At 39.2% G+C, this 21,023-nt stretch overlaps 1 protein-coding gene across 1 annotated transcript in view; it reads left to right on the plus strand.

Annotated features, from left to right (window-relative positions):
• Positions 1-21,023, plus strand: part of LOC138285031 (otoancorin-like) — a 489,250-nt gene that overhangs the window by 385,085 nt on the left and 83,142 nt on the right. Inside the window, exon 22 of the mRNA XM_069224460.1 lies at positions 14,671-14,822. Within this exon, the coding sequence (XP_069080561.1) occupies positions 14,671-14,822 (152 nt within the window). The remainder of the gene's footprint in view (positions 1-14,670; positions 14,823-21,023) is intronic.

The raw sequence follows: 21,023 nt of genomic DNA on the forward strand, positions 1-21,023 counted from the left end.
CCAAATTAAAGGCACCCCAAAATTTTCCTCAATCAGATATCCCTCATTTAATGGGTCAGAGACAATGTTGAACCTCAATTTCATGAGGCAAGGTCTCCCAGTTGAGGGCACCTCCGTAAGAAAAAATACGATTCATTCCATAATTATCAATTTAGATAAATTAAATGGGCCCAACCAATAACTGAGTTCTAGATCAATGAAAAGTTGAAGGGTTTTATTGAAAAGTCAAAATAAGTGGTTTACAATCAATGCCATGAAGGCGCTCAGTGAAAGTTATACAGAGTATGCAAAATCAAAAATCAATGTAAGTCCCAAATGGGCTACAAAATCAATAGAAAACAACAGTCAGCATCCATAGCAGCATTAAGGAAAGCTCTAAAACATCTGGCGCCCCCCAAAATCAAGAGTTCTCATACATTATATGTGCATATTAAATCAACTTTTCTGCAGATTCATAGTGGTTTGTATGATTTCTTCATCAAATCAGAACACGTGAAAAATAAACATCATATTGCTCTAACACATAAGCACTATCTCACTACAAGAATAATTATTCAGCACCCTCTATGTTAATGTCATCCGGAGATGTTCGAACAGAACAAGATACATCAACAATAATGCGTTATGCAAATGAATAGGTTCCAGTGAATAACCGAAAGAAAATGAAACATGTTACATATTACAGCTAAATTGGGGAGGGACTTCCATGAGCAGAACAACAATAACATTGGAAAATGACAAAATTAATTACAGCCTGATTGAGCTCTTCAGTGCTTGTGGAGAGAGGATGTGCATAGCGGTGGAAGCATGAGTGACAGTACGGACTGTCACCTTCGACAAGATAGCATTTTACACAGAAGTGTGACCTAGTAAACATACATTAGGAAAATACACTTCTACACATCATAGAGAAATTGTTTCCAAACCAGTCATGTCATGTCAGTCTGAACATGTGTGTGTGTTTAAATGCATTATCCACACTGTAAAGGATGTACACAAATACTAACCTATAATAATCTTTAATGAATCCCCTCTCCGATTATTCTATATTCACTAAAAAACAAAGACACAATTAAGAAGAATGAATTAATCAGGAAATATATCCCACATAATCTTCGTAGGTGACTGTAGACATGATCCTTCACACTATCCATTCCACCTTTTGCTTCTGTCTTTAGTTTTAATTATTTCCTTTCACCCTTATACAGACAAATTACAAACAAACAGAAACAAGGCAATTGCACAAATCATTATAATTATTACTGGCGGTAGGAGTCATATCACATTTCCCTCTCTTGGGCTGTCAACTTATTACTAACCTCACTAAAACCTTTCCCTGTCTAACTAACCCAGGAACATACAATTTTCCATGCTCCCTGCTCTTCTAAAACTTGTATTTCACAAGAAATATTAGTAACGTTGTTTATGTATACATTAACAGCCCTGTTGTTGTCAGGTATAAAGATGCAACATTCCTTTATCCTCAGTACCTTGCAAACACTGTCTTCCTTCGCAAGAACAATTACTAGCCCTAAGTGGTTTTGCATAACCTTTGCATGCATAGCAATTAACTCAGAGTTCATCTGGGTTAAGGCTCCAACAGTCTTAAATGTAATCTTATCAACACGCCTTGACAAATGTCTATTTTTTACATCATTCATAGCCACACCTTTAGGAGAAATAATAGCACATAATTTATCTTAAACTACCTGTCCAAATCCACATTTCATTCTCTTCAAACCTACTATGTCATCCATTCCACTCTTATGATAGATTCTAGGGACCACTAAAGCAAGGTAACAGTATCCAACCAAATTACGAGGAAAATTGAAATAAGCAGTTTTACCACACAGAGAATAGATTCCTTTCAGAGTCAGTCCTTCACCAATCAGAAAATCACCATTTATAACGTAACTTTTTCTCACTCACTCTCTCCCACATATTCAACTTTACAAACTCCCGAAGGTTCTTAATGCACCACACACATCTCACGACTTTCTTCATGTTCCATTTGCAATCTTGGATGTAGATTTGACAATCTAAATTCCTCTGCGGCTTTAATCCGTTCTCTTGCATTTCTTTTATCTCTCCAGTCTCTTACAATCTTCACTCTCCTCTCATTATACTCTTTAACAAACTCATGAACCTCTTTACATAACCCACACACATACCCAGGGTCAGTCATATTAGTATAATGCTTAATTTGTTCAACTGTTTTCCAAAGTTTAACATACCTATGACTTTTGTTAATACTTTAATCTTCAGATCTAGTTAGATTTCCAGTAAGATGTTGAAATCCGAGAGATAAGGAGACAAAAATTCATTCTTATTATTAATACTAAAAAACAAATTAACAGGACAGGCTATATGAAAGTAGAAGCAGTAAATAAGTAGCACCTTCACCTGCAGAAGAGGGAAGAAAAGTTCGGACAGCACAATTTTTAATGTTCATGATCTTGTTATATTAATTTATCATTTTAGTGTTGTCATGAAACACATTAACTAACCTTTCTCTATGTGTTAGTGATTTATGTTTCACTTCAGTATGTATTTTAGTTAATTCAATCTTTGTAGAGACATATCCCACTGGAGAAAGTAGGCACAGCAACAGGCCAACTAAGACTATTAATATGTTTATTAGGTCAATCAAACTAATATTTTACAGCGGTGGTTCCTAACCTGTCGTATTGGGGCTCCTGGGGGTCTGCGAAGACTCCCCAGGGGCTCCATGGCTGCTTATAAAATTAACTGATGGTAACAGATTAATAAAGTGAATATATAAATAAAATGGCTAAATGTACAATTGAAAATTTTTAAATGTGCTGTAAATGTCAAGGAATTTCAAATTGAACGTTAAAAATTAAATTAGTATCCTCAGGTTAATTCATGGGAGCAGTGTAGATGCATCAAACAGAATACAGTATGGACGATGTGTGGCTTCAATTGAATTTAGAAAACCTCCAACCTTCCTATTAAAATTGTTGTTCTTATTTTTTTATTTTGTTTGCAAATTACATAAAATGTGTTATCACTTGTGTATGTGTTTGATGGAATGCTTGTTTCTGTATTTTTTGTGTATTGTTTTGCAGTTCAAATCATCGACAATGTTTAGACCTGGGACCCCAACTTCCAGTAATGACTCATTGGAAAATCTCAAGATTCCAATAATGTTGCAGTTGGGATCCCTGGTTTCCAGTAATGATAAAGTGGGAGTCCACAAAAATCAATAGGTCGGGAACCACAGTTTTACAGCATTTGCTATCTGCCATTTCTATAAAGACGTAATGCAAAACTTATTGTGAAGACTTCAAGAGAATTACCAATTTCTTTCTTTAAAAGAATAATAACTTTGAGGCCAGATGTAGCAAACACTTTTGCCCTTTCTGTGTCTATGGCAAAATGTGTTCGTACATATGGCCCTTATTTTCGTCTTAGTTCTTTAAAACAATATTAAAAAAGATTATTTTCTTCTTCCAGATTTTGACAAACATTCTCATAATTTAGTTTTGTCTTAAATGGTCTTTCCAAGCCTTACAGGATGGTTCTTCTGATTTACTTTCAGGTTCAATTTCAAAAGTGTTTTGGCAATGATTTACTGGCCTATAAAAATGTGATTCTGATACTTTCTTTCATTCCTCAAACACTGATGCTAGATATACACATTCAGGTAATGCATTGTTTATATTTAGTGCTCTTTTTATTGTTTGTCTTTGAGCAACTGGTTATTCACTCTCACTGTTTTCCATGTTTAGTTAAAATTCTTCAGACTCTTCATTGATGGATTTCAGTCTCTCATTCTGACAGTGTTTTCTATTCTAAGTTCTTTTTAATGACTTGTTTGTTTCAGGCCTCATATCTTCTTTTGTGACTACTGTTGAATCTGCTCCACTATCTGATAGACTTAAACCGTGATCACCATCGGCAGATGATTCAATGTGACTTACGTTCTTCCTCGGGGTTTCTTGTGGCTCCAATTTTCAACTGGAGTGTTTCATTGTTTGGATCAGAGACTAATTCTTTTTGTTGCCACTCATCCCTTTGACTTTGACATTCCAAGTGCATTTCACTCTGATCCTCATCTTGAAGCTGGACAGGACTACTGGCCTTCAACTGGACCTTGATCTTCACTTTCATCCACCAGGGCTTCTGTGACTTTGTTGTCTTTACCAGTTTTACTTTAATTTTTTCATCCTTCTCGGGATCCATGCTTTGAACTTGAGCTCAACTCTGTGAATCAGTGGTTGTTTTCATCTTTTCTTCATCCACCAAATTCACTCTTTTCATGTGAGCAGTGTGGATCCACTATGGGGTTCCAGCACACTTTACAACAGTGTTAGTCACTAGAACTACTCGATAAAGGCTATTCCATTGATTCCCAGGGCAGGTTTTCCCTTAAATGTCTTCTGACAGCTACTTAGTAGCCAGGGCTCAGATTGTAACACCGAACCTCTATGTTCTCGCCTTTGCCAAATTCACCTTGTGAGAAACAGATTTCACCATACCAGCCAGACCTTTGAAGTAATCTAGAATGATGTCATCAGTAGCTGAAACTAGGGCAGCTGAAGTAGTATAAGCTAATTTCATTGTTCTGCCCAACAGCACCTCATGGGGTGGGAGACCATTCTTTTTGCCAGGGATATATCTTACGCTCATCAAAACGAGCGGAAGAGCCTCTGGCGACTTCAAACCAATAGAATCGCACACCGTAGCCAACTTGTTCCATTCCTATTCATCCTTTCGACTACTCCAAAGGATTGAGGATGATAACTACAATGGAAGCTCCGATTAATTAGATGGGCAGTGCAAATCAATTGTAGAATCTCACTTTTTAAAATTGGAGCCACGATCTGTCTCAATAGAAGTTGGCAAGCCAAACCTTAGAATGAATTCCTGCAACAGGAACTTAGAAACTGTCAGGCTGCCTCATCCCTGTGTGGGGTAAGCCTCAATATATTTAGAAAACAAGCAGGCAATCACTAGCATGTATTTAAGACCACTGTAAACTGGCAATTCAATTAAATCGGCCTGCAGTCTTGTAATTATGCCCTCTGATTTGCCAGTATGATTCATTAATACAAGGGTCTTAGTTCCATGATTATTTTGTGGCACACTAGGCACCTTCTACACAAATCTTCTGCAACATTTCTAAAATGTGTATTTTCCCACAATTTCTTGAAAACCCTACTTCCGGAGTCCCTACCAGAGTGTGACTGTTCATGAAGGTATTGCACCATTACAGTAGATACAACATTGAATTGGGTAGATTTTTTTATATTCAGGGATGAGATACAAACCCTTATAATCTCTTTTGTAATGCAAACTTTCCCATTTTCTTTTCTCATCTTCTGTAGCATCCTCCTGAACGTCTGTTAATTCACTCAAAAAGTTTGAAATGAACTCACCAACAAACAATTGACATTTTCTGTGTTCTGAATAGATCTTAATATTGATTCATCTTGTTCTCTCTCAGTCTATTGAACCACTTCTTCATTCTCAAGTGTACAATACCTGGCCACCTGATCAGCATGTCTGTTTCCAAGAGTGACTGTCTTTTAAAACCTTGTGGGCAGTGCACTTGACTACAGCAATCTGTTCTGGTTGTTGCATTGGTTTTCAGCAAATGCAAATCAAATATATAGCGACTGTTCCTGATGGGAGTTCCAGAAGATGCCTTGTAACCCTTCTGCGATCATATTTGTCCAATATAATTGGCCACTCCAAAACCATACTGGCTCTCTGTATACTTTGTCACATTCAAATTGTCGGACAATCAGCAAGCTGTTGCGACATGTGCTGAAGTTACATTCAGCAGATGCAATGCTTCCAAAATTTCAGAAATTGAACATGCTGCACAGGCAGTTTTCAGTGTTCCATATTGCTCTCTTAATTAGGAATCATCAACAAAGTCAGATCAGCCATTTCTAGAGCAATCTCTTCTATATCTGGTCTTGGTATGGTACATAATTATGTAACACAGATGCAGTCATGTTCAGATTCATCAACATCATCATCATCTTCATCCCTGTACTCACAGATTTTGTTTGAAATAGGAAACAATGTTGCTGGATTCAACAAATTACATTTTTTCATTGATGTATTTTCAGCTGCTAGTATAACTTGTTCATATTTGGTCAGACGACTGTTCATCATATGTTAAGTCTATATACATGTCAACAAAATCTCAATAGAGTAGAACAAATGTGTGTCCCATCAGTATTTCTTCACTGTGTTCAATTGCAATGAAAACAGTCTTAACCAATTTCAGACAACCAGGAAGACTTACAACTATGTAATCCAACACATAGGCCTCAAGATCCTTCCGTCTTTTGGTATCAGTATAAAAAAGGCAACCCCACCTCTCTAATGGCAAAGATAGAAATTTAAATTACAGTCTGGCATTCCAAGGGCACACAAACTTTCATTGAATACCTGGAAGGCCTCTGAACATTCTTTTTCCAATAGTACCAGATCTTTTACATAACTTTGGGTCAACCTTACTTAAGGTTTTGCAATCAAGAAAAAGTTTGGAATCCACTACTGACAGTAACAAACAGTTCCCAGGAACATTCTCACTTCCCTCTCAGTGGTGGGGGCCTTAATTTTCAGAATTCAAATTTCTTTAGAGACTTTTCTTGTTCCCTTTCCTATGCATTGATCAAGCTATATCACTTCCATTTACAGTACTACATTTTGAACTGGAAACGTTCTGAACACTTAGTCATACAACAGAGCAATTGTGTCAAGTTTACAGTCTTCTTTTGTCTTAGATGTGACCAGTAGGTCATCAATGAATTGCACTAAGACTGAGATACAGGACAACCTTACATTTTCAAGCTCTTTCTTCAGATTGTGGCTGAAAATTGAAGGACTTCCAGTATACTCTTGTGGAATGGGACACCAAATGATAGCTTTTAAAAAAAAAATGGAACACAAATAAAAACAGGCTCTCATCCTGAAGAGGAACAGAAAAGAATGCTTGGTGTGATCCAATGATTGCATATCATTCTGCATCTGATGAAATTTGTAGCAGGATTACTGCTGGATCACTATTTTATTTATTTATCTTGAATCCTGTATGACCCTCCATCTATATTTGGTTTCTTAATATCCATCACAAGGTAGTTACAAGGGCTACCAAGCATTTCCTGAATTCCATATTCATTCATTTTTTCAATAGCAGGCGTCATCCCTTTTTCTGCTGCTCCAGAAAGCTTGTTTTGTTTAGTTCTAGGGAAAACAGCATTAGACTTTACGTTGATCTTCACAGGCTTGGTACTTTTTTAATCTTATCTCTTTACCAGGGAAACTCAACACCTTTTCTTCTGCAGCATGTCTTAAATCTAGTGGCAAATCATCTTTGGTAAAATCTGGGGATAATTGAATTCCTGAGTTGTGTTTTCATTTTAAACACTGAATCTTCATCTTGTGTTTAAAATGCAACACCATCTGGTATACAATACATTAAAGATTGCAAAATTACAAATCTATTTGGTAGCACTGTATGAACAAACAACAAGTGTAAATTCTGTTTGAGACAGAAAATACTTACGAACATTTATTTATGCCATGAAGCTTAACACGGGGCCTTGTTGACTAGGCCCAAAATTCTCAATTACTCTATGCCTAATAAAAATTAAGCAAAGACATTTTCATCAACAAATTATTATGGTCCACTAATACATTTAATTCTATATATGCATAATATTTCAAAGAAGTTAATATTATTTTTTATTTTTGTCATTCGCATTATGATAGCTATCTAGGTGGGCACAGTTTTCAAACCTTGGATTTCTCTATATTTGCATAATTCATATCACTTTGTAGTTACTAATCAATACAGAGGTATTATTAATTAATTCAGCTTTCACACCATTCAACCTGGGTTTGAGAAACAACCGTAGTATCTCTACTAATATTCTGTACTGCTGTTATTGCAATTTCAGGCAGGGCACTTGCTTTAGTACCAACAACCACAAGTGTAGTTGTTCCACTGGTTCACCCGTACTGTCTCCTGCGGCATCAGTATCTGGCACTATAGAAGAAGCAGATGCCCATCTTTTTACACCATCAATATATGGTGCAGGTCTCGAATTCAAAAGATTATATAAAATGTTGCCCTCCTCATCTGAGTTTCTGTTGGTTATTTCCTTAACTATTGGAGGGGAAACTCTCCCTCCATCATGTCCTCCCTCCAGCGCCTTTCCTGTGATCCCATTCCTTTTCAAGTCAATGTCTAAATAAATCCTTCATTTGGTTGGGCATTTTCTTTCTCTCCTTTTCTGCAGCTATCCGGTCCCATTTGTTCATTGACTTAAACTGTGTAAGTCTAGGTAACGGCTTTCTGTCATTCATGGTCTGTCTTAGGAAATCTAGTTTTCTAATGATAAAGGTACCCTCTAACGGAATTTGCAAATCCTTGTCATAAGTGGTATATTCCTTTCAGAAAGCCAGCTACACGTGTAGAACCCAATGTCCTCTCCATTTCATATGTAGGTATTCTAAATTCCTTACAGCTTGATTGTGCTCTGCAGAGGTTATGGAGAAGATGTGTGCAAGGGGTGGGAAGTACTGAATGAGTGGCAGAGATGACTTCCATTTTGGACACAATGCCTTTTTGTACAGAAATGTGACCTAGTCAACATACATTAGGAAAACACACTTCTACGCATCATAGGAAAATAACTTCAAAACCAGTCATACTATATCAGTCTTCAATGGTGAATTTCTTAATGTAAATGTAGACCGCACACATTAAGGATGCACACAAATATTAGCTCACATAAATCTTTAACAATTTTAAGTGTCAGCAGCAACAGTGCAGAGAGCAAGAGGAGGTTGTTGGTGGGGAGGCCCATACACAAAATTCCTCCTTGGACACTGACACTGCACCCAGGGCAGTGTAGTCCTGCCAGACTTTGGTGCTACACGCTGGGCCCATCTCTCATAGTAAATGGGGTGGCCAAGGTACTGAAGGCAAGAACAAAGTATTTCCTGTAAAGAACAACAGACAATGATATTGGTTTTAAAATTTGCTTAAACAATATACAGAAATGCTCAAGCTGGGCCATCAACGTTAATTGAATAGATTTAGACTACATGGAAAGTACAGCAAAACGAAGTAGAGTTCAAGTTAATTCAGCATTCAGGCAGTGTGGAAGGGTCTTCCTCCCAACACAGAAAATGTACACTTTTTCATAGGGGTTTAAACAAAACCTTAATATGTTTTCTATAATAGTACATAGTTCACAAGCTCATAAAGCAAGGTGCAAAAGGAGAAAAAAAGAAATACATTCTAGAATTCTGCAATTATTCTAGTACATAGAGTTATAGTGTTCACAGCATCTGTTCTCAGTACATGAAACGGTACATAGCTTGTTATTGAAGTTGTTACAATTGCTCTGCCCATGAGAAGAAACACTCTGTTCGTTTCTCAGCTTGGGAAAGCCTATGACACAAGACACTATGATTTTGTAATGACAGAATACAGCAGCTAGAGTCACATGTTAGACTGCTGCTTACCAGTAAAAATGAACGACAAGGCCTAAAGTGTCATTCCTACAACCTGTGGGTTACATGTCAACAACTCTGCTCACACAACGTCACCATCCTTCTGTCGAGGCGAGCAATGGAAAAGATTCCCAACTGCCAAAATAAAATGGGAATTCATTCCCTTTACCTTCTGACTTTAAAAAATGTCTGAAGCAGGAATTCAGTCCATTTCTAGAAACCAACAGATCAAAATAGAAACATCAGGGTGATAATACTCTATCAAATCTACCAAGGGGATTAGATGTGTGCCATATAATTACAAGATGCTTATTTTTATATGATGCTAGCACCAAGTCATCATAGATTTCTGGGGTTCATTGGAGAAACAACCATTACCAATACAATGGGTAGGCATTCAGTCACAAAATCAGCTTTACAAACCTTCTCAAAACACATGACAGAATACCTAGGAAGGAGCAGGATTTTTCTGTGTCAATATCTCAATTTGTTTATAAAATCTGTACCCAACATAGTATCTATATCAGTCTCAGACAACAGTCAAAAACTTTCAGTGTCTTGATCTGCAAGTCAGTGATGTATCAAGTCCATGTCTGTTAAAAAATAGTCCATCCACTCTCTGGTAACTTGGACACCAAAAGAGTAAAGAGCCTCCTCCTCAGAGTAGTAACTGTCTTCATTTGAGCTGAAGTGTCACCTTCTTCAAAGGACCCCATATCTACTTCTCAACAAATATCTTTGCTGGGATGTGGTATTTTAAATTTTTCTGGATCTACATGCTCATCTCCAGATGAGGCCGCTTCAGCATTGTATAGAAGACCAATCGTTCCAATACTTCGGCTGTTGGAAAGAAAAACTGATTCTTTCTTCAGCAGAAATCCCCTTGTGATAAATCTGAAGAGCTTATTACAGGAATTTTATTTTTACAGGAAATTTCAATGCAGGTGTGATATCTCGGAACTCTCCTCTGTCACAGCCTCCCTCATGATGTCATGAGATGCTAAAGATTCCACAGTGAGTTGTTAGGACATAGTTGAGATCATGATGTTTTTTTAGGCCAAGTCTAAATAAACTGTCACTTATTTTACGATGTGTTTCGCTCATATTTTAGACTCATAAGGCAGACAATAGTGACAGGTGATTGATGATTTGGGAGCAGAAATGGCTTGTCACTGAACAGGAGTTCAACAGGAGATGACATGTCATTTAATCCTCTGACCTTTCATCCAGCCTTTAAGTCAAACCCCTTGCTAGTTCAAACAGACAAATCAATAACAGCGTATTACTTGAACAAGTATGGACACACAACTCTTTTCCCAGAGACTACAAACAACTTGGAAATGGCAGTTGACCTGGAATTTTCAAATCTGCTCCAGTCACCTCCTATTTGTGCAAAAGTCAAAGGTGAATGCTTCTAGCAGGCTGTTTCAAGGAAACCACAGAAGGGTCCCAAATTTGGCTGTGCTGCAAGGTGCCTTCTGTGACTAGCTTTCCAAAGATAGACCTCTTGGCCAGTTCAGGCAACACAAAATATTCAGACATCACCTCTAGATGATACCCACCAGAAACAAAGGGGAATGCCCTCATGATTGAGCAATTGGGGACGTTTCTGTATACCTTTGATACTCACTGTCATCTTTTGACACACTCCAAAGGCAAGATGACCCTGATATCCCCAGAGATACCATGACAGTGGTGGTTCACTGACTTCCTCCACCTTTTGGAACAATCCCACAGGAGACTGCTGTACAGATGGGTTCTCCATCAGTTGTCCAGGAGCCTGATCCTGCACCCAAACCTTTCATCATTGATCTTGGCGACTTGCTCTAGAACTCATAAAATATGGACATTTGAAGCTCCCAAAGGAGTCCATGAACTGAGAAAGAAGCCAGTTCTCTATCTGCCAAGTCTTTCCATGCCTTCAAATGGAAAGATTCTCTATTTGGTTCATGCTGATGAATATCAACCTAACCAAGTGTAAAGAGGAAGCAGTGCTCCATTATATTAAATGCTTAGCCAAAATGAGATTGCAGTTCTCTTTCCTAAAAGTACATCTTGTAATCATTACTGCTTAACGTCAATATTCTTTGTCCACTTCTTTTTCAGTATCCCAGTCATTAAGGACTACCTTGATAGTATTAAAATAGATTTTGACATGTCAGGAGGCCTTTGTCTCCTTGGGAACTCAATAGTGATCTTCTAAAACTCCTGGGTTCTCCACTTGAGCCTATCCACAGGCTTCTTCTTTCGACATCTCTCATGGAAAGCTGCTTTTCTTGGTAGCAATTACTTTAGCATGCAGGGTTAATTCTATTGAAGTCCCTATAAGCCCACAAACCCTATATTGTATTCCATTGGAATAATGAGGTCATAAGGACGCATCACAGTTTGGCACCCAAGGTGATTTCAGTCATATTAACAGTCAGTTTAAATTCTTTCCTCTACCACAAAGGTTTCTGCATACATACAATTTTATGAATTCCATCTGGACAAAGCAAAAACATTGAAGAGACAAATCATTTGTTTCTGAATTATGAGCCTGTTCATATGGCAAATAATCAAAGCAAAGAATGTCTAGAGGGATAGTTTCCTGCAATCTAATTTGTTAACAGAAACGCAACAAGAATTTAACACTCATCTAAAGGGTCTTTTAAGAAGCAGCTACCTGGAAAGCAGTCTACAAATTCACAAGACACTGTATGACCCAGAGTATGGCTGGTATTGAAGTATGAGAGACATCTCTAAGAAAACTATTTTGAGTCAGCATGATATTTTATCTTGTTTTTCAAGAAAAGTTTGCTATTCTAGTCAGTATTAATGATTATCAATAGACAATTCCCTATAGGAATTATAAACAACTCTCCCTCTGGTGGAAGGAAATAGAGACTACATGATAGGAACCCCCCCCCCAATTTTCCATACAACAAAACTCTATCAACATCCACTCATGGGGCATGATTCAGGATAGTAGATTGTGCTCCCCTGAAGCACCATTGTTAGTTATCCTGCTTCAGTACTCAACAGCCCATCTAGCTCCATTTTCCCTTTTCTTTGATTTTGCCTTCAAAAAGGTTTATTTCTTTGATTGGCCAAATGGCACATTTAAAATTAAAAGGATTTTTTAAAATTAAAATAAACTTATATCTAATGAGGTGCTCTCTAAGGGATGTAAGAGCTGAAGATGTAATGAAAAGCAAACTGCACCGAGTTATGTAATATTAACTGAAAGAAATGAGATTAGCGTAGCGATGTGTAGTGAATGGAGCTGAAGGGTGAAATATAACATAAGATGAAAAATGTAAAGATGTAGTACATGACAGAATTAATTGTGAGATAAATAATGTAATAAAATGTTACAAAATAATAAGTTGAGTGGAAATGCTAATGAAGGGGGCCTAAAAAACGTCATGAGATGGAAGCTGAATGGTGTAGTGAAAAGCAAGCATGAAAGAGCAATTTGATGCGAGTTGAGAGGGACAGTGATATGTGTTTTGCTTGAAGTAAAAAGTTGCGAGCTGATAGATATGACAAAATGAAGATGGAAATGCGGAATTTAGTAGGAGCAGTCAGAACCAGACAGGTGCAACGAGCTGAAAGTCACAGGCTCAATTGCACTGCATAAATACTACATGTTTGTTATACCATTACAATTAGAATACTGCAGTAGAGTGTGTAACTCCTTATCATTGCTGTGTTCATTTTGCACTTTGTGTTGCCTAACTTTAGCATAGTAAAACTGCTGACTGTAATGGTTACCAAAGAAATGTTGCACTGTAGTATTAGGCCCGGATGGAGCTCGTGGAGTTCTGTGTATCAGATCTCCGCAAAGTGTTGAAAAAACGCAAGAGACAGAGGCCCTCATTCTGACCTTGGCGGGCGGCGGAGGCCGCCCGCCAAAGTCCCGCCGTCAGGTTACCGTTCCGCGGTCGAAAGACCGCGGCGGTAATTCTGACTTTCCCGCTGGGCTGGCGGGCGGTCGCCTTCAGACCGCCAGCCAGCCCAGCGGGAAAGAGGCTTCCACGATGAAGCCGGCTCGGAATCGAGCCGGCGGAGTGGAAGCTGTGCGACGGGTGCAGTTGCACCCGTCGCGTATTTCACTGTCTGCGCAGCAGACAGTGAAATACATGTAGGGGCCCTCTTACGGGGGCCCCTGCAATGCCCATGCCAGTGGCATGGGCACTGCAGGGGCCCCCAGGGGCCCCGCGACCCCCCCTACCGCCATCCGGATCCCGGCGGTCCGACCGCCGGGATCTGGATGGCGGTAGGGGGGGTCGGAATCCCCGCGGCGGTGCAGCAAGCTGCGCCGCCGCGGAGGATTCAATGGGGCGGCGGTACACTGGCGGGACCCCGCCAGTGGTGCCGGTCCGACCGCAGCTTTACCGCCGCGGTCGGAATCCCCATTGGAGCACCGCCGGCCTGTCGGCGGTGCTCCCGCGGTCCTCCGCCCTGGCGGTCAAAGACCGCCAGGGTCAGAATGACCACCAGAGTTTGGGAAAGGCACGCTCTTCACACTGAATTTCAGCTCGGGAGTTTCTCCCATGCTGTAAAATCAGTGTGAAGGGCATCACGTGAAACGCCAAAGGATGCTAACTTCTTTTTGCCGCTTGAGTAGATTTTCTATTCGAGAGTCAGCTTCCTTCATGCAAGCGGCAGCTTTCTCATCACAAGCGGTCACGCCCTACTGCAACCACTCGTATTGAGAAATCTTGTTCGCCAATTTAGCAATTTCTCTTGCTTGCACTCATTATCTAAACATTGGTGACCTTGAACGAGTAAAAAAACTCCACTCCTTGTCACTTACCTGAGTTTTTTGGGACTCCGCACTCCATTCGGAATGGGACAAACTCTGCAAACTCCCTCGATGGAGCAGAATTCTTAACTCACCCCTATGTAGTATACCTAATCTACGGCATTTGTGCAAGAAAGTGCCTGCATTTGCACTAGTTTGACAACATTACCATACATTCATTGACAGTGTTGTATCCAATACATAGAATTCCCACCAATACTTTGTGTTTCTCCAATGCAAATCTGATTAAAAGGTTATCTTGTTATCTTTATTATAGGCCCTTGGAAGTGCACTTTCTTGGTGGGATTTCATTGCTTTGGTATGGCCTAGGTGAGCTGCTGACTATTGCTTTGTCCTTTGTCTTTCTGCTGCAGTACACAGCAAAATCTGGCACCATTGTGAAATACTACCTCAGCAACGGAAGACAAATGGCTTCTCTCAGCGACACAGACCTGGTAGCTCTAGGGTACTTTCTATGTGTACTGAATCCAGAGCAGATAAGGCAGATCAACAGCACTGCCTACAGGTAAGGTAGTGTTAACTCCAAACTCTTCCGCAGTATCCACCTACGCATGATGGGCCATGCCCAGGTGGGTTCGGCATCGCAGGCTAACATCTCTATCAAGTTTGTTTTGATTTGTTATTTTTAATTTTAATTGTGCACATCTAGATTGTCTTGGAAACTGTTTCTAGATTGTGCTGTCAAGCTTGAATGTTTCATCTTCAGTTTAAGGCTGTGCAAAGTTGTTCTTGTATCTGCTAAGTCCCAAGTACACCCTTCATAGTGGCTTAAGTGTAGTTTGCACAGTTTTCTGTTTTTCGCTACGCATGATGAGTGGCAGTTTTTTGATCGACTTAAAAAACGTTTTGCTCATGATTTTAAAATTGAAAGGATGTGCCAACATTTTTTTGAATCAGCTTGTAAAGTGTGCTAAACTCTTCATTTTTAAAGGAAACCCACATCCAGTAAACCTTATGCACTATAGGAAGTAATCAGAGTTAAGAATTATGGTAAGTTTACAAAACACAAACTTTGCACATTGCCGACTGTCCACAATTCAGTGCTGAAAATAAATTCATCTAACATTTGTTCAAAAAGTTCCAAAATAGAGAGAACAATCAAATGTGTGTATATATTACAACTATACATACTACAAAACAACAAGTAATCAATTGTTTAACACCATTAGACTGTGTACCTACTGCTTGAAGCAGATTAGCACTCTCATCTAAAAGAAATTCAGAAGTAGTTAATCCAACAAGATATTTATGCATTATTTCGATGGTTTTGCCAGCCCAGGTTTGCTTTTATCGCAAAAATTCCAAAATATAAATTAATTATTACCATTTGATTGTGAATTAAGCATGGTTAAAACAAGTATAATTCAATGACAAAAGCTGACATCAATTTCACAGTGTGTTCATTAAATTGAGAAGCTAGTATATATTAATAACATACATAAAGTTGCCCCTAGGAACTGGTCAAAGGTGCAAATTTATGAAACTCAGAATCAGTTTCGAACAAGGTTTTGTGGAGCAATGATGATTTGCTGTTAATACAGTTACCTTGTGAGAAAGAAGATGGAGATATTTATGGTTTGTATAAATTGCAGTAAAGTATTACTCAACCCAATACAAAAGTAAGAAAGTAAAAGGAAGAGCAACAAAATGTGAGTTTTTCTAACAAATGGAGGTAAATAAGTAACTGAATTGGTAAAGCAATTTATAGCCAGCTGTCTAAAGGGGCTGGCCATTATACCTCCCTAGCATGGTCATGGACAGAAAACAGGAATACTAAATAGTAAGGATGACTATCCATATCCAGGAGAGTTGGAGTAACTATACAGAACAGTCCTAAACATGGATCATGCCTATAAAATCAGAGGTCAAATTTTCTGTGACTTCATTGCCACTTTCTGCTGCAGTTTGGTTAAGTGAAATCCTTGGGCTTTAATATTGTAGACAGTGCACCAGAAACCAACAGAATCTCAAGTCCCAGTGAAGAATGACCAAAAGCCAAAGTCCCCATCCCCTTTGGGCTCAAGTGACTGTGAAGAATGCATAAGAGATTATTCCCTAAATTGCAGTAAAGTATTACTCAACCCAATTCAAAAGTAAGAAAGTAAAAGGAAGAGCAACAAAATGTGAGTTTTTCTAACAAATGGAGGTAAATAAGTAACTGAATTGGTAAAGCAATTTATAGCCAGCTGTCTAAAGGGGCTGGCCATTATACCTCCCTAGCATGGTCATGGACAGAAAACAGGAATACAGGAAGGACTTTTTTAAAGAGACTAAATAGTAAGGATGACTATCCATATCCAGGAGAGTTGGAGTAACTATACAGAACAGTCCTAAACATGGATCATGCCTATAAAATCAGAGGTCAAATTTTCTGTGACTTCATTGCCACTTTCTGCTGCAGTTTGGTTAAGTGAAATCCTTGGGCTTTAATATTGTAGACAGTGCACCAGAAACCAACAGAATCTCAAGTCCCAGTGAAGAATGACCAAAAGCCAAAGTCCCCATCCCCTTTGGGCTCAAGTGACTGTGAAGAATGCATAAGAGATTATTCCCTAAATTGCAGTAAAGTATTACTCAACCCAATACAAAAGTAAGAAAGTAAAAGGAAGAGCAACAAAATGTGAGTTTTTCTAACAAACTGAGGTAAATAAGTAACTGAATTGGTAAAGCAATTTATAGCCAGCTGTCTAAAGGGGCTGGCCATTATACCTCCCTAGCATGGTCATGGACAGAAAACAGGAATACAGGAAGGACTTTTTTAAAGAGACAAAATAGTAAGGATGACTATCCATATCCAGGAGAGTTGGAGTAACCATACAGAACAGTCCTAAACATGGATCATGCCTATAAAATCAGAGGTCAAAATTTCTGTGACTTCATTTCCACTTTCTGCTGCAGTTTGGTTAAGTGACATCCTTGGGCTTTAATATTTTAGACAGTGCACCAGAAACCAACAGAATCTCAAGTCCCAGTGAAGAATGACCAAAAGCCAAAGTCCCCATCCCCTTTGGGCTCAAGTGACTGTGAAGAATGCATAAGAGATTATTCCCTAACATCCAAAGAGCCTGATTTACAAAGGGCCTCTGCACTTGCGGCAGAGGCCCCACAGTAGTGGGGAAGTCTTGTTAGTGCGCCTGACCTTAATAAGTAAACTTACAAGGGGACGCAGATAGGTCGATGAACCTTTTGATTTGCAATTAAGATGTTCTTACCATAGCGCCAGTACATAATCAATAATCAGTACATAATAATCAATAATCAATAATCAATAGTAATCAACAAAATCAATATTCAATGGAGTCAGTAATTGTCCCACACCATGACCTTTCAGTCATGAATAACCACACCTTTTAGTAAAGTTTAGAATGTTTATTTCCCTATATTAACAATCCTAAAGTCATGTAGATTAATCTCAAAATCAAATGAAACACCTTCAAAAACAACACTGGTTGTCCTTGAACTACAACACATTCTAAAGTTATGGTGCAAATCAATAGTAAAATCAGCTGAATCACCGAAATAAAGTACATGAAGTTTAACAGAGAAATTCATCAAGCATTAGTCCCTGTTATCATAATCTATTAGTGAGAATCCTTACTAACATCAGATTAGCATCAGCATATTGGGCTTCATGCAAAACAATTTAATAACACAAATTTTGAAAAACATCTAACTATGGCTCTATCAAAACAGTGCAGTTGGTACCTTGAAAGAAAAAGCAAATATGCATGGTAATCACAATTCGGAATATACCTATCCTCAGGGTGGATCAGCAAAGCAGAATCAGTGTTTGTCCTCAGGACATCAGTCGATCAGCAAGGCATCAGACTTCAGCATCGGAATTATAAAGGGCAAAGCATTAAAGTTAAGCACGTCTTTAGTAAAGACGCATAAGAAAGTAATAACCTTTCTGTCAGGAAAAATTTGGGCAGAATGTCTCAGAATGTCAGTCTTCTCTCTGTGCAATGTTGTTATATTAAAATACCTAAACTATCCCCTAATGCCCTATTGGTCAGGTAATCGAATGTTCGCACTCTGTCCAATAAAACGAAAATCCCAAACCTATGAATTCTAATATTACTCCATTCTCATATTGTGGACTGGTTTGTCTTGTGATGTCCTCATCATCCGGCTTGTCAGGTAACAATATTGTTGCAGCTTCTACTCTAGTCAGTATCTACATTGTTCTTGTCCTGGGAAAGTCATGTTCACACACATTTCACATAAAATGTTGCATTACCAAGAACATAATCTTTTAGCAGTTGGTTCACAGGAAAAGCTTCCGTTATGAGCACATTTGAACAATACAATAACCATTCCACAGTTTAATTCACTTGGCCAGCATTTTTATTAACCACTAAGAAATACAGCTTTTACATGAGGCCTGGCAAGTAGGCCTAGACACTTGCTACATTAAGGCCTAAAATTTTTAAAGCTAAAGCTTATTTCATAACCCTTAATATGACATATTACGGCATTAGTCCAACATATATTCAATATTTCATACTATTTAATCATTGATTAGTACATTTCGTTAACATTGGTGGCCATTCTTCGTGATCACATTTTCAAATGTGTACATTATTTTTCTGCGTTATTACTTTTTCTACATAAACGTATTATTCAAAATACATAAACACTCATTAATAATTTTTATTAAAACACCTGCGCTAGCAGTCTTCGCAGGGCGGAATCTCCACAATAAGAATTCTCATTGCGGAGATTTCGTCCCGAGTGTGACTTACCAATGACTGTGGGGCCTCCGCCACTGGTGCAGAGGCCCTTTGTGAATGAGTCCCAAATGTCCAAAGCAGTATGTAAGAAGGAAGAAACGACCACCAATAATTAGAGGAACTATTATGAGTGCATTTGTAGGCCAAGTAACATGGCTTGACAGAAATCCTCAGTTTGATGAACTGCCTGTGTGAAGCCCACCACCCACTCAAAGACATGGGGCCTCAGTACAACAAAGACAAAGACCACCAGGGCTGTTTCGGCGTTTGTACCGCCAACTGGCTGAGGTACAATTTTCCCGCCACGGTCGTCCCTGGTGGTTTTAATACACCATGCCCAGGGGATTAAGAGTCCACTTCCCGCCAGCCTGTCCATGGCGGTAGAAACCGCCATGGAAAAACTGGCAGGAAGGGGAGTCGCGGGGCCCCCTGGCACAGCCCCACACTGCTTTTCACTGTCTGCACAGCAGACAGTGAAAAGCGCGACAGGTGCAGTTGCACCCGTCGCACAGCCGCAACACCGCCGACTCCATTAGGAGCCGGCACCCATGTTGCGGCCGACATCCCCGCTGGGCCGGCGGGCGGAAACTCTATTTCCTCCCTCCGGCCCAGCGGGGATGTCAAAATGGCAGTTACACCTTGGCGGGCGGGGGTTGCCGTCCGCCAAGGTTGTAATGAGGCCCATGATCTCTTAAGTTCTCCTGCAGCACTTTGAACCAACTACGGTCAAAATAAAAGACCCTCTGTAACAGTGTTAAAATAATCTCGGCCAGAGTTGATGATTGTTTGACCACTGGTGTACATTGTTTTAGCAATAGCAAAGGCACAGAGTCTTTCTCTCTGAAAGAAGTTGATCTTGTTGAGTTTTCATTTTTGAAGCCTGCTAATTTCTAACTTTGAAAGTACTACAATGACTGACTTAAGAGTGAGCGAAATCCCTGAAAATGAGTTAAGACTGGAGATATGTTTAAAGATGTAAACAGTCAGTGCTGACCGATGTTGCGTGTGAACTGAATTTCCAGCTTTTAAAACATCTGCTGTATTGTTGAGTGTACCTGACAGCTGCAACATTTTAATCATAAATGTGTTCAATAGTATCAATGTGATACTTAGATCAAAAGGATGGATTAGTTAAACATTGTTTAAATAAAATACAATTAATTATGTAGGTTAGCTGTACCAGGTGTGATGTTGAGATTGGTGAAGGTACACATTTAACTAAGGCTACGGAGAAAAGCCGCTAGAGGATCATGCAGGCATAGAATACGAATGTTAACAGCACAGCTGGCTGGGTTTCAACTTCTTCTTTCAAGTTTCAAAAAGTGACTTTTCGGTGCTGCTTTGATTTTTGTTAAGACGTTTTATTATTCTTAAACGAATTAAAAACAAAACAAAATCAATCACCTTTTACACAAATGGGTGTCCCCTCATTTCTTAAACTACGAGAAAACGGACATGTGGTAGAGTTCTTTTCCCAGTGTCTCAGTTATACCCACATGTGTTCACTGAATGATTTTTGAACCTGGGCATAAGTCTGATCCCTAGTGTATGAATGTGTTCTGTCAAGGTCAACTCAATGCATTTTTGCCGCCGTTGCCACATCTGTATTCATTTTTTTCAGGTAATATCTGCTTTCATAAGTTATTTTTGCAGCAAGCAAGCATCAATCCATTTCCTCTTTAGACCTGGCCAGCTCTGGTGGATATCCCATTCCCCATTTCTGGGCCACGTTCCTCCTGGCTACTATGAAGTCAGGTGCTATGAGCAGCCGTGTATCTTTGGGACGCCACCCTCTCCCCAAATATTTAGTATGATTAGTTTGGATGAGTTCTTGATTTTGGCACCAGTGACCTGGTTCAAGCAGGCCCAAACTCTCTCCCAGTAAGTTCTTCTTTGTGGACAAGACAATAGAATATGAAAGAAAGTCCCATTTTGACCACAACCTCTTGGGCAGTTAGCTATGGGTATCTTCC

The sequence above is a fragment of the Pleurodeles waltl genome, chromosome 3_1 (assembly GCF_031143425.1).
Source record: "Pleurodeles waltl isolate 20211129_DDA chromosome 3_1, aPleWal1.hap1.20221129, whole genome shotgun sequence".
NCBI classification, from domain to species: domain Eukaryota; kingdom Metazoa; phylum Chordata; class Amphibia; order Caudata; family Salamandridae; genus Pleurodeles; species Pleurodeles waltl.